Source organism: Pipra filicauda, unplaced genomic scaffold (genome assembly GCF_003945595.2).
Source record: "Pipra filicauda isolate LSUMZ 115617 unplaced genomic scaffold, ASM394559v2 scaffold484_size733096_pilon, whole genome shotgun sequence".
NCBI classification, from domain to species: Eukaryota; Metazoa; Chordata; class Aves; order Passeriformes; family Pipridae; genus Pipra; species Pipra filicauda.
The window spans coordinates 435833-451143 of record NW_024104625.1 but is presented as its reverse complement, the minus strand read 5'-3'; the positions used below and the strand labels follow the sequence as shown (position 1 = coordinate 451143).

Below are 15311 nucleotides of genomic sequence, written 5' to 3'. Positions count from 1 at the left end.
TTTCATAAACAACAAGCCTGGACTGTCTTTCTATGAAATGTGTCTTCTTTTGAACATTGTTCAAGTTTTACAAACTAGGAAACTTGCAGTAATTTTCCAAACATTCCGAGAGACACACATGCAAACATAAGAACAGGAAAAGGATATCACTTCTCTGCCAGAAGCTAATCTAAAGTTTGAAATTCCTGAAGTTTTGGACTCAAAAAGGGCCCAGGAAAGCACCTCACAGGAAAAATGCAGCCCCTCCACTTGACTGAGAGCAAAAGAGCAGCAAGAGTGACTAAACCCCACGAGACTCACAGGAGATGAAAAAGGAACCAGATTTCACAACTTACTGTCCAATACTTAATGAAATACTTGAAGACTGTTGCAGCAATATACAAGCAATACAACAAAGAATAGGCTAAGAACAGTAGAAAGAATTTGTAGTTAGAAAATCCAATGCAGTTATTCACCCTAGAGGACAAAAGCAAAGTTGAAATCAGGATTTGTGCAGCACACGGTTGTCACACAAAGAGCACGACCAGTTTGGGGGGTTATTAAACCTCTGGCTCACACAAGAGAATTTGGCAGAAGCAGCTCCCCTTAGTGGCCAAAATGGAACAGAACTCAAGCCTCTGCTTTTCACTCCAAGGCTTCTTGCTGGGCCAAGGACAAGCACAGCTCATGTTTTGGGGTTGGTACCGCGGGCAAATGTGTCCCAGAGGCAGCAGCTAATTCCTCCTGGCTGGGTCTTGTCTGCAAAGGCAACGGGCTCTGGGAGTTCTGGGCTCCTTTATCCAAGGGCAAACCTCAGCAGCCACATTCACCGCTGCTGCTGGTGACACCCAACCCAGCTAAGCCCAAATTTGGTTCTAATTCTCCATGCACAGGACAACTCTACAAAGGAACCAGAGGATGCAGGAAAACATAGTGGGGGTTTGTCTCAGAGCTCAGGTTTGGAAAATCCTCTACAATTTTCATTACCAGGGAGGTTCAGGTGGGGAAATGTTTGTGTTGTTTCTGATTTCTGAAATCTTCCTTTTTTTTTTTTAAAAAAAAAGGAGGAGTTTAATAAATTGAGTGGCAGCAATTCTCCAAAAGGGTAAAGCTCAATTAATCCATGCAGCTTTCTGCACTAATGGCCTCTGAACAGGCACAAGTAGCAATATCATGTCAAAACCAATCCTCCTGTAAATACTATTACTGAAAGCACCCCCAAGTGCAGCTGAAATGATGATAGACCCCAAAATAAAATTTGTCCCTTTCAAATTAGAGTAAGTCAAAGAGTAAATTAGCAGTTGGGTTTTAAATGATATCAGTATCACAGCTTTTTCATGTATAGTTTATGGAACAAGCATGAATGATCTGTCTTTCAAAATATCAAACATTTCAGGCAATCTCAAAGTATAATTATCTTATAAATTTCCCAACATAAAGAGATTAATGGTCTAAAATGAGAAAGCCATAAAAATGTGGCAGATATATATATAAATAATCTTTCTTCTCAGAAAGCTGATTTAAAAAAAAAAATAAATGGAAGGAGAAAAGAAAGATGGGGACTTATCCTCTCACCTCCCCCTTCCTTCCCAGGTCCTGATGTGCAATTCAGAACCAACCCTGTGCTGTGGGCAATAACGCTGAGCCTGCAAACAGGGAGTCCTTCTGACTGAGGCTGAAGCAATTCCTCAAGAAGAAACAAAGCTGGAACCATGAACTGTCACAGGCTGAATTTCTCCTTTCCTCTCTGGCACACCTGGCAAGCCCTAGAGCTTTGTCAAAAAACCATCCCAACCCCCCAAAGCAGCTGCTCAGCGTGAACCCCCCTGGCTGCAGACACACTCCCCCAGCACTCCTGGCTGTTTGCAGCCCCTTCTCGGAGCGCTGTCCCAGAGGAGCTGCAGGAACAGTGCTGCTGCTTAGTCCACACCTTCTCTTGGCCCTGACGTTCCACACACACTCAGGACAAGCTCAAGGCTGTCGCTGACCTTGCTGGACAAGACAAATTTCCAACGGGCCTGACAGAGCTCTGGAGGGACAGAAGGTGAGGAGGGTCCCTGAGTGGTCTCCAGGCCTCTCCATTCCTTGACAGGCTCTTGGCTCCACCAAACACCCAAAAAACACCCAACCCTGCCTTGCAACTCCTTCACAACATTGAAAACCCCACTGTTCAAGTCAGACAGTTCCAGCAGGTTCACAGCCCCCGAGGCTGCCCTGGCCCCACACAACATTCAGCTGCTGCTGGCGGGCTCTGATCCCCCCACCCTGGTCCCCCCATCTCCCTCCAACATTTCAACTTCAAATTGCAAATCTCTCTCTACACTGTGCATTTCTCTTACCACATTTCCATGGCCAAACCCCTCACTACTGGTGGCTTCTGAGCAGCAGGAACCAAAGTTAAGAAAAGCTCCCACTTGTGCCTGGGCCAGGGTGAGTGCTCTGCAGACAGAAGGCTCTGTGTGCTCTCACTCCCTTGGCAGAATAACAACCTCGGCCACTTCAGGGGAGGTGACTGGATTAGCAGGGGAGAAAGGAGAAAAAAAAACAGAAAGGGAAAAAGAAAAGCAACCAGGAACAACCAAAGAGGCTCGAGCGTGGCCTGGGGTATTTGCAGTGAGCCAGAGCACAGGTTAGAACAAAACCTGGAGAAGGCAAAGGGATCAGGACATGACAAATCTAAAGCTGCTGTGGATTCACTGTAGGTTTGATCTACTCACAGGCAGTAAATCCATGGCCCAGGCGAGGCCTCTGCTGTGCACTGGGCTGATGTGCCACATCCAGTTGTTTCTTGAACACCTCCAGGGATGGTGACTCCACCACCTCTCTGAGCAGCCCCTTCCAATGCCTATAACGTAATCAAACATCTTTAAATACAGCTCATTTATGCTAGTTATTTATTTGACTATGAAATACAATTCACATTGCACTTCCAGTGTGTGTGCAGATGCTCTGTTCTTAAATGCAAGGTCTGAAGATTAATAGTTCATATATTTCTAGAAATAAGTGTAAGTCAATATCTCCAAATCAGCACTGTGCCTTTCAGCACATATTCTACTTGCCAAAATTAATTTGTACCTCTAAGCAATGGGTTCTATCCTCCCCCAACATTGTCCTGTTTGCCTATTTTTATTCTCACTATTTTCTTCTCATTAATTTTCCCTCTTGCTTTGGTAAAGCATTGGCCTTCTTGTGTTCATACCATTCCAATACCATTGGTCCAGAATTATTGAATATTGTCACTTTTCTTTATCCTTTACCCTGACTCCTGAATTCATTTTGATTTCCACAGCTCTGGGATTACTTCTATGAGTAATCTGTATGAAAGTGTACTCTGGTTTTTCACAGCTGCAAGAAATAGATACTTGTTGCTATAAGTGAAATTCATTACAATGTTAGAATCATATTAAACACCTTTAATAAGAAAGAACTTAAAGACTTCAATATACTCTAAATAAGGTGTTATTTCACCTCCATGGGATGGGTCTTATATGTCTTTTGCTGAGCTGCCTCTGTAAACTTTTCTAACTGAAAAAATAATGTGCTATCAACCAACTGACCTTGTTCTCAAGCCCTGGTTTGTTGTCTCCACAGCTCCTAGAAAAAGGCCAGATTAAGTATCTTTTAGGATTCTATTCACAAATTTCCACTGTAGTGAGTTATTTCCATTCCCGGAGCTTCTACTTCTTCGACTGAGCTGCTTCTGTCATCTCTCCAGAGTGCCAGCTCTGGACCAGACATTGATTTCTGTCTATCTCCAAGGAGATCCTCTGCTTCCACAGCTAAATCTGCAGAGAAACAGATATTTATTTTGTGGCAAGCTACTTTAAACACTGTAAGTTTATAAAACTCCTCTGTTGGCTTTCTGTGTCTCTATCATGAGCTCTGTTCTCCTGGTTCGGTCACTCTGCGACAGGGGTTGTCATGTTTCTGCCCACAGCAGGGATATGGGCTCTGTTCTGTTCTGTGTCTCTCTCAGGGCTGGTGCAGTGCCTTGTACAACTATCAGTAATCTGGAATCACATAAACTGGAAACAAAAGGAGAAAGAGAAGACAAGAACTGGAGACAAGACTGAAAGGGTAGCAGGAGGAAATAAAATCAGTCGCATGGGAGAGTTATTAAAGAAGGAAGAGTAGTTAAGACAAAATTTGCAGGGAAAATACTCGTATCAAATATATTTAGTACGTTCTATGCTTGAAAAGTGTAGAAAAAATAAAATGGTACACATTAGCACAGAAAATGGAAATGCCAAAGTTGATTTTTTTGCTCAGGCCATGATAATGGACTATGAGCATTATTAATTATAACATTTTCCATCCAATGCCACACAGCCATTGGATATTGTCTCTCACTGTTGAATGACAAGGCCATGATGATGAGCTGTCTCAGGAAGGTGTTGGGAAGTTTGACAATATATGTTTGTCAGGAGATTTGCACGTCTCTGTTAGAGGCATTGGAGCTCTGTCAGATCCTGCCATACCACAGCTCAGGGTTCCGTTATCCACATGCAGGATACTCCATGTAGCTCGTGTCCAGAGAGCTTGAGATGGTGGGAATACTGCACACATAGCACAGGGCTGAACTGAGAGCCTGTGCTGCAGGTCGGATCGATCCAGAAAGCACTGTATGTGCATACAAACTCTGTGTGCAGGAAGGCACCTCAGCAATGCATGTGGAGAAATGGCAGAGACATTTGAAATCTCTCAAGAGATGCTGCCGTGCTGGCCAGGCTGTCTTTTCAGGCTGCCCCAGACAGTGCCACGATTATCCCCTTTTGCCTGGTCAAACTCCCATGCTGAGCAGAGCACGCTGAAGGAAGCAGATGTATGGCAGCCCGGAATTCCTGTTTATCGCTCTGAACGATGCCACAAGGCGGCACTGTTCAGACCCAGCTCTGCCAAATGCAATTAGGATGAAGAATTAGATTAGTGCCAGAGAAATATCGCCTCTGTCGTTTGAAGTGGATCCTGGTCAGAAGCAAAGTTGAGTATCAAAGCACAGGCTAGAGAAATCCTGCCTCATTAAAAATTGACTTTAAGCCAATTGTCCTCTTCCTTTCTGTCTGTCTGTCTATCTTTCTCCCTTGCAAACGACCTTACAACTCTCCCTCAAGGCAAGAGCATCAGTAGTCAAGCTCTGGTAGCTTTGAAGAAATCTTTATGTGATTAGAAATGCCACACAGAGTTCCAGCCTCCTCCCAGCTCTGCATGCCAGTCGGATGGGAGTATATAGGCCACCGTAAACGTATTCCATGCACAGCTCTATCTCCCTAAATCGGCGTTTAATTAGGAACCATATGCTTGCTGCGTTATTGTGGTTCTTAGCCCGGGGAAGGGTGTGGAATACAGGACGAGGTCGGTGCAGACGGGATGCAGAGAACTGCCACCCCACGTGCCGTGTCCACCTTCCCCTCCGGCCGCTGCTCCCTCACAGCGCTGCGGGACGGGGCTCGCCTGCGCCCGGCCGAGGAAACTGCGCGGGGGCCCAAACTCCAGGGCCAGGGACGTGTGTGCCAGCTGGGGCACCTCTTCTGCCTGCGGCCACCTCGGTGTCTGCTGCCCGCGGTTGGGAAGGAGCACCTGTATGAAGTACGGGCGGAGCCAAGGACCGACACGAGCGACGCTTGCTTTGGGCTGAAGGCCCCGCGTTTCAGCAGTCCGGTTTCTCAAAGAGGGGGATTTGCGCAGTCAGAACACAAACCCTCCTGAGGGAGAGATGGTTCGGCAGGGAGGTGTCTGTGCCCCTCAGGGTGCCATGGCAGGGCTGAGGGCAGCTCACTGCGGGGCACCACGTACGGCTGAGGGCAGCCCCTCTCTGGGCACCACGGTAGGGCCGAGGACTGCTCCCCTCAGGGCACCGTGGCGGGGCTCAGGGCAGCCTCAGCGCTCGCGCTCCCTCTCCACCGCTGCCCACCGGCCAGACCAAGCGGCCCGGGCGGGCGGGAGCCAAGAGGCACTGCCGCAGGACCGCGAGTGGTCCCGGCGCTGCCCAGGGAAGGAGCGCGATGCCCCACGACACCGCCCAACCCCACCCGGCCCTGGCGCCCCTGCCCCGCCTTCCCTTCCCGGCGGCCGGGCCCGCCCCTTCCCTGCCGCGGGTCCGCCGCCGCCCCACAATGCCCTGCGCCCCGGCCCTCGCAAGATGGCGGTGCTGGGGGCACCGCGGGGCCTGGTGGCCGCCGCCTCCCGCAAGCGGCGGCTGCTGCTCGCCCTGGCGCTGCTGCGGCCGCCGCCCGCCGCCGCCGCCGCCTGCGCCGCCGGGGCGATAGCGGGGACCGGGCGGCGGGCCCGCGCCACCCCGGCGGGCGGACAGGTGCGTGGGGGCGCCGGGGAGGGCGGGCGGGGGTGGTCACTGAAGGAGGGTGAGGGGCGGTCCCTGAGCGGTGGTCCCTGAGGGGCGGTCCCTGAGGGGCGGTCATTGAGGGGCGGTCACTGAGGGAGGGTCACTGAGGGAGGGTCGTTGAGGGAGGGTCGTTGAGGGAGGGTCGTTGAGGGAGGGTCGTTGAGGGAGGGTCGTTGAGGGAGGGTCAGGGGCGGTCTCTGAGGGGCCGCCGGTCCCCGCGGCGCTGCCCCGGCCCTGCGAGCACGGCCCGGTCCGTCCTTGCCTGCCCGGAACCGGCGCCCCCCGCCCGGGCGGGCCCCGGGAGGCCCTGCGGGGGCTCTTTGGGGACGAGCATTAGGAGCCCCAGTGTCTGTGAATAGATGCAGGATGTGTGCATAGGGAATACTTGTGCTGGCGGCTGATTTTGCCGCTCTGTAGGGAAAGGGAGTTGGAGTTGGAATGCTCTCTGTCAGCTGGGCGGGCTGTAACATGTCCCAGGGGATGAATTTTTTGTTAGTAGTAAAGAATTGAGCACATATTTCGAGCTGTGTAAGTCATAGGCATTTTTCAAAGCAAATGAGGAAGTGTACCCCAAAGGTAGAGGGAATGAACTTATCCCAAAGACTTTCCATAAGATTTCAGATAGCTCTGATTTCTGTCTCATAATAACCTTTTACCTTTTGTATTCCTCACATTACCACTGTTTATGAGTAGCTTTTCTTTGTCACCTTGATTGGTTTTCCCTGACAGGCAGAATTCTGCCAGAGACTACAGTCAACTTCATGTTGTTTGGTAGATGAGATGGGCAGGGCTGAAGTGATAAATTTGAGGGGGGTTTAGTTTTGAAATCGAGCAAGACAAGAAGGCGAGAGTTAATGTTGATGCATATCAAATATTTAACCCGTGTATTTGCATACATTAAAATATGCCTGAACACTCAGTGTTGTCCCTGTTCCTGGAAACCCATTTCAGCTGTGAGTGAACAAATAGCAGCGTTATCGTAGTGATGAATAGAAGCATTAATTATATTCCTGGTTTCCTTTTGAATGTTTTTATTTTCATGTGGGGAATGCCAGTCCTTGCTGATCAGTTTTAATTGCCACATGTCACTAAATGTGGATTTGCACTACATTTTCTGATCTAGAAAACCAAGGCTATGTTTGTGGAATATATATGTGCTCACCTCTCTGGCCTTTTAGTTTCTTGGCATTTTTTTGTTAGAAAAAATGGTCAATGAATGCATTTTTTATGGTCTGGTGATGAATTTTCACTTCTGCATCAAGCTCTATTTGACTGAAAATTACAATTTATTAAGTGTGGAAGCAAGGTCTTACATTTTGTTAAATAAAAATTGCCATGTTATGAGAAATAGGCAACACATTTTATGGAAGTTCAAGAGTATTTGACTCTTACCTAGCAGGAGGCAGAAACCTAAGGGTTCTGGATTTTTGGTTATAATGTCCTTCAAAAGTTTGGGACATGATTTTTTAAACATTTAATTAAAATTGCTGTGTTGTCCCGCAATTTCAGTTTCCTCTTCTCATTTTTCAGCTAGTTCAAGAAATACTGTGCTTGCACAAAGGGAAGTGACTCTGAGAAGTTGGTCAGGCACTTCAGCAGTTGTATTTCAGAGTGATTAGCCGTTGATTTTTATAAATTAGGTAATTCAGCAGTTAAAAAAACCTTCTGGAAGCAAGTATGTGCATCCTGGTTTAGTTTCAGTTGTTTGATTATTTTGCTATGCTCATACACTAATGGGGACTGTCAATATTTTCAATGGACTTGTTCTGAAAGCTTTTCTATATATTAAAAAAATTGAAGAAACACACCTGGGCTTGCATTTAAAGCAACTTAATCTTGATTGCCATGGTCCCAAGCTGTCCCCAGTCAGTGGGAAGGAGGTGATGAAAGCAGTGTGTTAGAGCAGGTGTTGTGGTGAAAGCCTCCAGGCTCCCATGTGGTGACACATCTTAGTGTGTATAGTTGAGTGTGGGGGAAAGCTCTTACCCTCTGTTACCTTCCTGGCTGTGTTGTAGGTGTCAGATACGGGTTAGAGTTTGCACTGGTTTGTCCAGTATTTCCAGGGGCAGTAAATGTGACATAAGTGCTCCTGATCCAGCGTTTTAATCTCCCATGGGATGGGACACTGGCAGGGCCCAACCACTTGTGGAATGCAGAGGGTTGGCTCTAATGGCATGTCTTCCCTGAAGTGTTCCTAAATAGGAAGGACCTTCCTGGGAGGGCACCCCTAATGTGACAGGGTTACACCAGTGCTTCTCACTGCTGGGAGTAAAATCAGCTCTGCAACCACAGCCGGGCTTTCATTGGTGTAACTACACAAATGGCAGAGGTTTGGGACAACATCACTGTGTCAGGAGCAGTGCACTATACAGCTCAGACTGGTAAACAGCACAGCCATAGCTGAACTCACCAGGATTAAAGGCAGCAAGAACTCTGGTGAAATATGACCATAAGAGCAAAGTTGCCAACCATTCTTTTTGACAAAGATAATTTTAAAGACTTGCCTGTGATCCTTTTACTCTGCTTTGCATCCATGTGGTATTTGATCCCGTCTTCTTGTAGCGTTTTTTAAGCTTATAATTAATTGTAAGCTTAATTGTATTTTCTATGGCACTTAGTGCCACGAGAGTCAAGTATAGCAGTTGTTTGGGTGCAGTTGCATCACAGATCCACATCTTCCCTCACACTTATGTTTTTCAGTACTTTTGATTGCAGTTTTGTAACTTTTTGTATCCTGAAGAGTAAAACAGCTAAATTTATGGAGGGCAAAGACAGGTGTCATAAATATTGTGGGCCTGTGATCTGACTTCATTTCTTTATGTTGAGAACAGTTTGTATTTCCATAACCACAGCTCCTTTGGGTCCCCCTCCTGCAGCTGGAGTAGGCAGAGGTTCATCCTGTCAAAACTTGTATGTTGAATTTGGGGTCTGTGCTGAGTAGGGAACTGGCACATTGGCTTGGTGAAGTATGATAAGTAACCAAACAATTGCTGGAGTTTTTTTTCCTAGGAAGCTTGTGGGGGTTTTCTTGTTTGGTTTTTTTTGTAGAACAGTTTGTCTGTATCCAAAATAAAAGCAATGGCAGGTTCTGTTCAGTCTAAATATGGCAATTAAATGAATCTAAATGTTAGTTAAATGAATTTAAATGACCTAAATGGAAAGAAAATAGCATTTGACTGGGAAGGTCCAACACCCTTAAACTAAGGATAATTATTTTGCTAGGAATCTTTTATAAGTGAAGAAATACACTGAGGAGTTTCAGGGAGAACTTTGGCAGTGATAGAAAGCAGGGCTGTGTAAACTATTGTAACGGTAAAAAGTAGAAGAAACTTTTTTTCTTCTTTGCATTATCTTGCCCTTCCAGCTGCCAGTGATAAAAAGTGTGTTCTTCTGCATAACTTAATAATATCCCTTGCTCTGGAAGGGGTTCTAAGAGAAGTTTCAGGTATTTCTGTTAATTTTATTTATATTTTGCCTAGTTTTTTTATTTATTTATTTTTACCCAAAGCCTGGTCTGTTCTGTAAAATTATACTGATGTTTATTGTCCAGACATTTCATGGGTTGGTGTGTGTTGCTAAGTTCTCTTCTCTAGACTTCAAAGGTGCAGTTGAACAGCACAATGCCTGGGAACTATAATCGTGTCTCTGGTAGTCAGCAGCCTTCACTGACAGATACCTGTATTTGAAACTCCTTGAATTTTAAAATCCCTTTATAGAGGAAGTATTGCTGCTGAGCAGATCAGCAGTCCCATATATCTGCCTGGAAAAATGGACATCTAAAATTGCTGTGAGGGAGGATGGCCCATCCCTGCAAGTGTCCAAGGCCAGTTTGGGGCTTGGAGCAGCCTGGGATAGTGGAAGATGTTCCTGCCCATGGCAGGGGATGGAATGAGATGGGCTTTAAGGCCCCTTCCAGCCCCAAGTGTTCTATGATTCTCTGAACGAGAACAGAGGGAAATATGGATCTCAATCTGGAAGTCATTTGGGGAACACGGGGGGCACAGGCTGAGCTGCACTCCCTGCAGTGGGGGACTGAGGTGCTCTCTGGGTTTTCTGTTCTGCCCCTGAGAAGTGTTTTACCAAGAAAGCCAAATGTGAGGGTATATTAGGTGTTGTGGGGGAAATTCCTTAAGGTATCTTTTTGTTCATCTCCTTGTTTTCCTTTGCTCTGTGCACGTTCATCCGAGCGTACAGAGCAATGGCACATTGGCCATTGTTAAATGGAGCTCCAGTTAAGTTTATACTGTTCATATTGGTGACAGTTTAGTCTAGATTTATACCAGAATATTTTCACCTTCTCTCTCATTTTCCTCCATTGTTTCCTACTCATAATTTCTTTTCTTGCCTTGCAAACTCAGCAAAATTAACTGTGGGACTTGAACACTGCACAGGTACTTGGATCCCACCTTCAGTTGTGTTTGCTGTTACAGTTAGTTTAAAACAACCAGTCCCCATCAGATGAGTGCAGCATGCCTGGAACAGTACATATCATATTCCAGAGGGAACCTTTTAAGTGTGGATTTGACCTTGTGCAAATGTGTTTTATCCCTGTTGCATGTTTGTATTTGTAGTATTTAAGCTGCTACTCACAGTCATGACATTAGCAACATGACTTTTATGGGCAGTCAGTACTAGACATCTGTTTCATTCTTTAGAGTTTATAGAATCATGTCCAAAAATGCATTAAAAGGGCATAATAGTGCAGAGTCAGGCATTCAAAAGTTAGGAAATGCCAGGATTCAAGTTTCCTGCATAATTTCAGAAATGCAGAAATAAGCAGGACTCTCTCCTGCTCCTTTAAAGAAATAACCTGCTGCTTTGATCTGTTATGATAAGATTCAAGTATGGCTTTTCTTTGTAGTCTTAAATCTCTTGGGAAAACAACAGTGAGGAGAGTGGAGTTGTCTTCCTGCAGAATGTGTGGAGAGTGGTAGGGAAAGCTTCAGCCCCACTCCTCTGAGCAGTTTTGCTGTCAATACTCTGATGGGCAGAGGGATTATCAGTGAAGTCAGTTGTTCACCTTGTTTAATTCTTTATTTCTTCACTCAGATTTGATTTTTAGCAGGAGATGGGAGAGGATTGAAACCTCCAGTCTTCCAGACTCAAGTTTGCAAATAAGAACAAGTTTTCCTGTGTATCTTGTGCAAATCTTTTAATTCTTTTGCTGTATTCATCTCTTAACCCAATGGCAGTTCATAGTTTCAGTCAAGGAATTGGGCTGTTTTTCTAAAGCAGGATTTGAGACCAGATCTGCTGGTGTTTCAGTACAGATTGTTTCTGTGATGTTGTTTGCCTCATACTTCAGTTGGAAGGAAACCTGGAGAACCTTGAGGTCAAAGGATATGAATTATTAGTAAAATGTTTTTATGATATCCTATGAGTAAACTCTAGAAGGACAGTAATTAGCTTCTTTCCAATAACTGTTGGAGCATTATAATTTTTCTATGATATTTCCTGTTTATGGCACTGTCACTGTTCCTGTGGAGGGTGCCTTGGTTTAGATGGGATCCTCTGTGCTGACACAAAGCTGTAAAGTTATGAGTGTATCTACAAGGAAGTGCTTTAGAAATGCTGCTCCTTCATTTTACCCAGCTCTTGGGAGCATCAGGACAGTTCACCCAACCCAGTTAGCTCTGCTAAGGGCAAAACATGTCATTGGGATGTTCACTTTTCCTCTGTATATAATGCCATATAATGGAATTGTTTGGAGCAAGCAGATCACATGTGGTGACTTATGCAGGAATGGTTTTAATTTTCTTTAAAATTGTAACTTAGGATATATGTCTTAAGATAAGAACAAAGGAATGTTTAAGGCAAGAGATCAAATAGATGCCAGTGCTGCTGTTTGTCGAGGTTAAAAATGCTTTTTTGTGACCAAGTTCTTTTTTCCCCCTTTTTGCCCTTGGTGCTTTGCTGTGGGCTCATGAGCACCATGTGTCTGTTTTGCTCTGCAGTGGTGATTGTTACATAGTGGATGGTTAATATTGTAACAGAACAGTAAAAGATTTACTATTGAATGTGTCAAAGATGATGCGGTACCATCAGTGCTGACCAGAAGAGAACTCCCTGTGTCTTGCCACCAGGGAAGCAATGCCAGTTAGTCCATCTGAGGAGAATAAATGGTCCTTTGCAACATGGATTGCTTTGCAAGGTAATGTGTAGAGCATGGCACAGTTGGTGCCAGCAGTCTCTTAAGGTTGGCAGATCTGTGAATATTGGGTATCTTGTGTCCTAATAACCTAAACTTGTTGCCAGCCCTGCTCCAATTTCTGACAGTCCCACTGTTTCCCAGCCCAGAACTGTAGCTTTGATTTGCCTAGTGGAGACAAGCATGGCATGAGCTGAGCTAAGAGGAATTGGGAATGGCAGAACCTATAAGCATAAAAGTAACATTTCATGATGAAAAATGGAAGAAAAGACTGTTTGGAAGAAGTCAGAAGATGACCTGTGGGAAAATGAAAATGAGACAAAAGGGAAAACTTTGGGCTTTCATGGTACAAAAGAAACAGAGTCTGATGGGAGTGTGGGTTCAGGGAAGGGAAAGGCTCATTGTCACTGAGCATTTTAATGGGTGAATGGAGTTTGTTTTACAGATGCTCCCCACTAGTTTGCTTTTTCTGTGGTCAGTTGTTAAAAACCAAAGCCATCTGCCTTCTTTTCATGTTATGCTTGTTTACATGAACCAGATGAATATTCTCTGACTGTGAAATGCATGTTCTGCATGACTCCATTTTCACTTCTTTTTCTCCCTTTTTGTTCTGTAGATTCCACCCATTTGCAGGCAAAGATGGTGGCACGGCCTGGCAGGGGATTACTCAAGGCCATTACTAGAGCCTTCAGAGGTGGGTACAATTGGTTCTTCCTACTTGCAGGTCAGAGGAAACTTAAGCCCTTGGAACATCTTTCTGTTTAATCTGCTAGTTTTGTGGGGTTTTTTATTAATTTCACTATTTGTGGTTCTGAAGTGCAGCAGATTAAATGGCAAGTTATGTTTCTGCCCCTAGAAGTCTTTCTGAATCTTTGGAAACTAATGATATTACAGTAACTTTCAAAGAAAAGTCCCTAAAAATGCAGGTCTTGTGTGTTGATACTTAGATTCATGTTGTCAAGCATGGAAAATACCCAGGTAAGGAATACCCAGGCACAGGAGATTGTGAGTTTTCCTTGAGTGTGTAAGGCCTTATTACTTTAAAATTCTGCTTAGGTTGTAGAATATTCTCATTATTGAATATCAGGCTTTTACTCCTGGGAGGTCTACTTGCCTTAAAACTAGTGTAAACATAAGGAAGGTGTCATTTTTCCTGTTCATGGAATAATTATGACACATAATGAAGCTAAGAAATTTATTTATTTTGCTTTTCTTTTTGTTTTTTTAATTATAAAATAATGACCACTCACTGGTTATCACAGAACTGACTTAAGCAGCTAAAATCTTTTGAGGATCATTCGGGCTTCAAAGCATAAAATCTACTTAGATTATTTTTTATAATGTTTTTCTTTAAAATGTGAAAAGTGACATTTTGATTTGGATAGCAGACCCTGGGGTCAACATACATCAAAGGGGATTCCCAAAGAGCTTTTGCGTAACTTGAACCTGAAAACTGTGAACATGTAACAAATCTTTTAAACAAAATGCAGATTACTTTTTGAAAAGCTTTAACACATCCATTGTTTGTGGCAGGCACTTGGAAATTGAACTTGGAGAAATGCCTGGTCTGTGTGTGTGAATAAATTCAGAATTTTTCTCAGAGGAGTCTTGACCACCTGCTGAGAGAAGTGGGCATTTAACAAGCAGGTTCTTTTCCAAACTGCCCCTGTACATGGATTGCAGCAGGGGCTCTGGGCTGGGGTAATTTGTACCTGACTTATGGCACCAATAGGCCATTCCCATCCTGGTGGGAAAGAGAAGTGTAAAGTGGATTTATCTTATTTATTTTGCCCACAAGTAAAGTTACTCTTATGTACATGGAAAGAGTATTATTGCTGAAATGTGTTCCACTTTACATATTAATGTGCCTCAGCATGGTTATCTCCCAAAACTTCAAGGTTTTTTTCTATGTTTTTCAGTGCGTTTTCAATTTTTAGGTGTCTTTTTAACTGAAATATTTAAGGATCTGTCCTTACCTCCTGCCTGCTTGGAACGTGCTCTTTGCTGCCAGAGTTATAGTCCCTTTCTTATTATTGTTTTCTTAAGCAAGGCAAGGTTTTTAGAGAGAGGAAAAATCTTTGACTAAAGCAAGCTGATCCAGGTGGAGGATGGGGGAGGGAAAACGGGCCAGTAGTTGCTCTTTCTGTTGGCTTTTATGTGCCTGTTTCCTGAGGTTCTTGCAAATTGACTCTTCCTTTTCACCCAGATCCTGCCAAGGTGGCGACTGATAGAGAAGAGGATGTGTTGGCATGGCCATGCAGGTGGAGGGCTTCACACAGATCCAAAGGAAGGGGTAAAACATGGCTTCATTACTATTGCTTTTAAAATAAAAAATGTTATCAGCAAAAATTTGTGCAAAATTGTGTTGGTAGATATGTGAGTAGTGTAGTAGAGTAGATACAGTTTAATTGTCGATGTAGACTTGCTAACTCTCACCAAATGTTTGTAATAACTGTGTTCAAGGGCTTCATTTGTTTTATTAAAAATACAATTTAATGTTACACACCCCTTTGAAATTGGCCTGTGTTATGTAAAATTCTTTTGATGGAAACTATGTTCCAGTAATTTACTGTGGTTTGCTCACCTGGACGTTCTACTATCCTTGACATTCAGGATAGTAGAAATCAGTTTGTAGGTACAAGTCAATGCACCACTTGGTAAAATCACACTTGCAATAGGAAGGGAGAGAAGTAATTGAACTGTGTATATTTTTACTTGGATTTAATATTAATGCATCTGTTATATTTTGACTGTATTTCTATTCAGGAAGCACATGTTAAAGTAAGGATGGTGGTATGTAAGGAGAACTCTCTCTTATTAGCCCAAATGATTCCAGTTAGAGGC

General features: G+C 44.3%; 1 protein-coding gene across 1 annotated transcript in view; it reads left to right on the top strand.

The window, feature by feature from the left end:
• Positions 1 to 6118: 6118 nt before the first annotated feature.
• The window catches only part of ABCB7 (ATP binding cassette subfamily B member 7), a 41314-nt gene continuing 32121 nt past the window's right edge, over positions 6119 to 15311 (top strand). The window contains exons 1-3 of the mRNA XM_027738836.2: positions 6119 to 6289; positions 13084 to 13161; positions 14674 to 14760. Of these exons, the coding sequence (XP_027594637.1) occupies positions 6119 to 6289; positions 13084 to 13161; positions 14674 to 14760 (336 nt within the window). The remainder of the gene's footprint in view (positions 6290 to 13083; positions 13162 to 14673; positions 14761 to 15311) is intronic.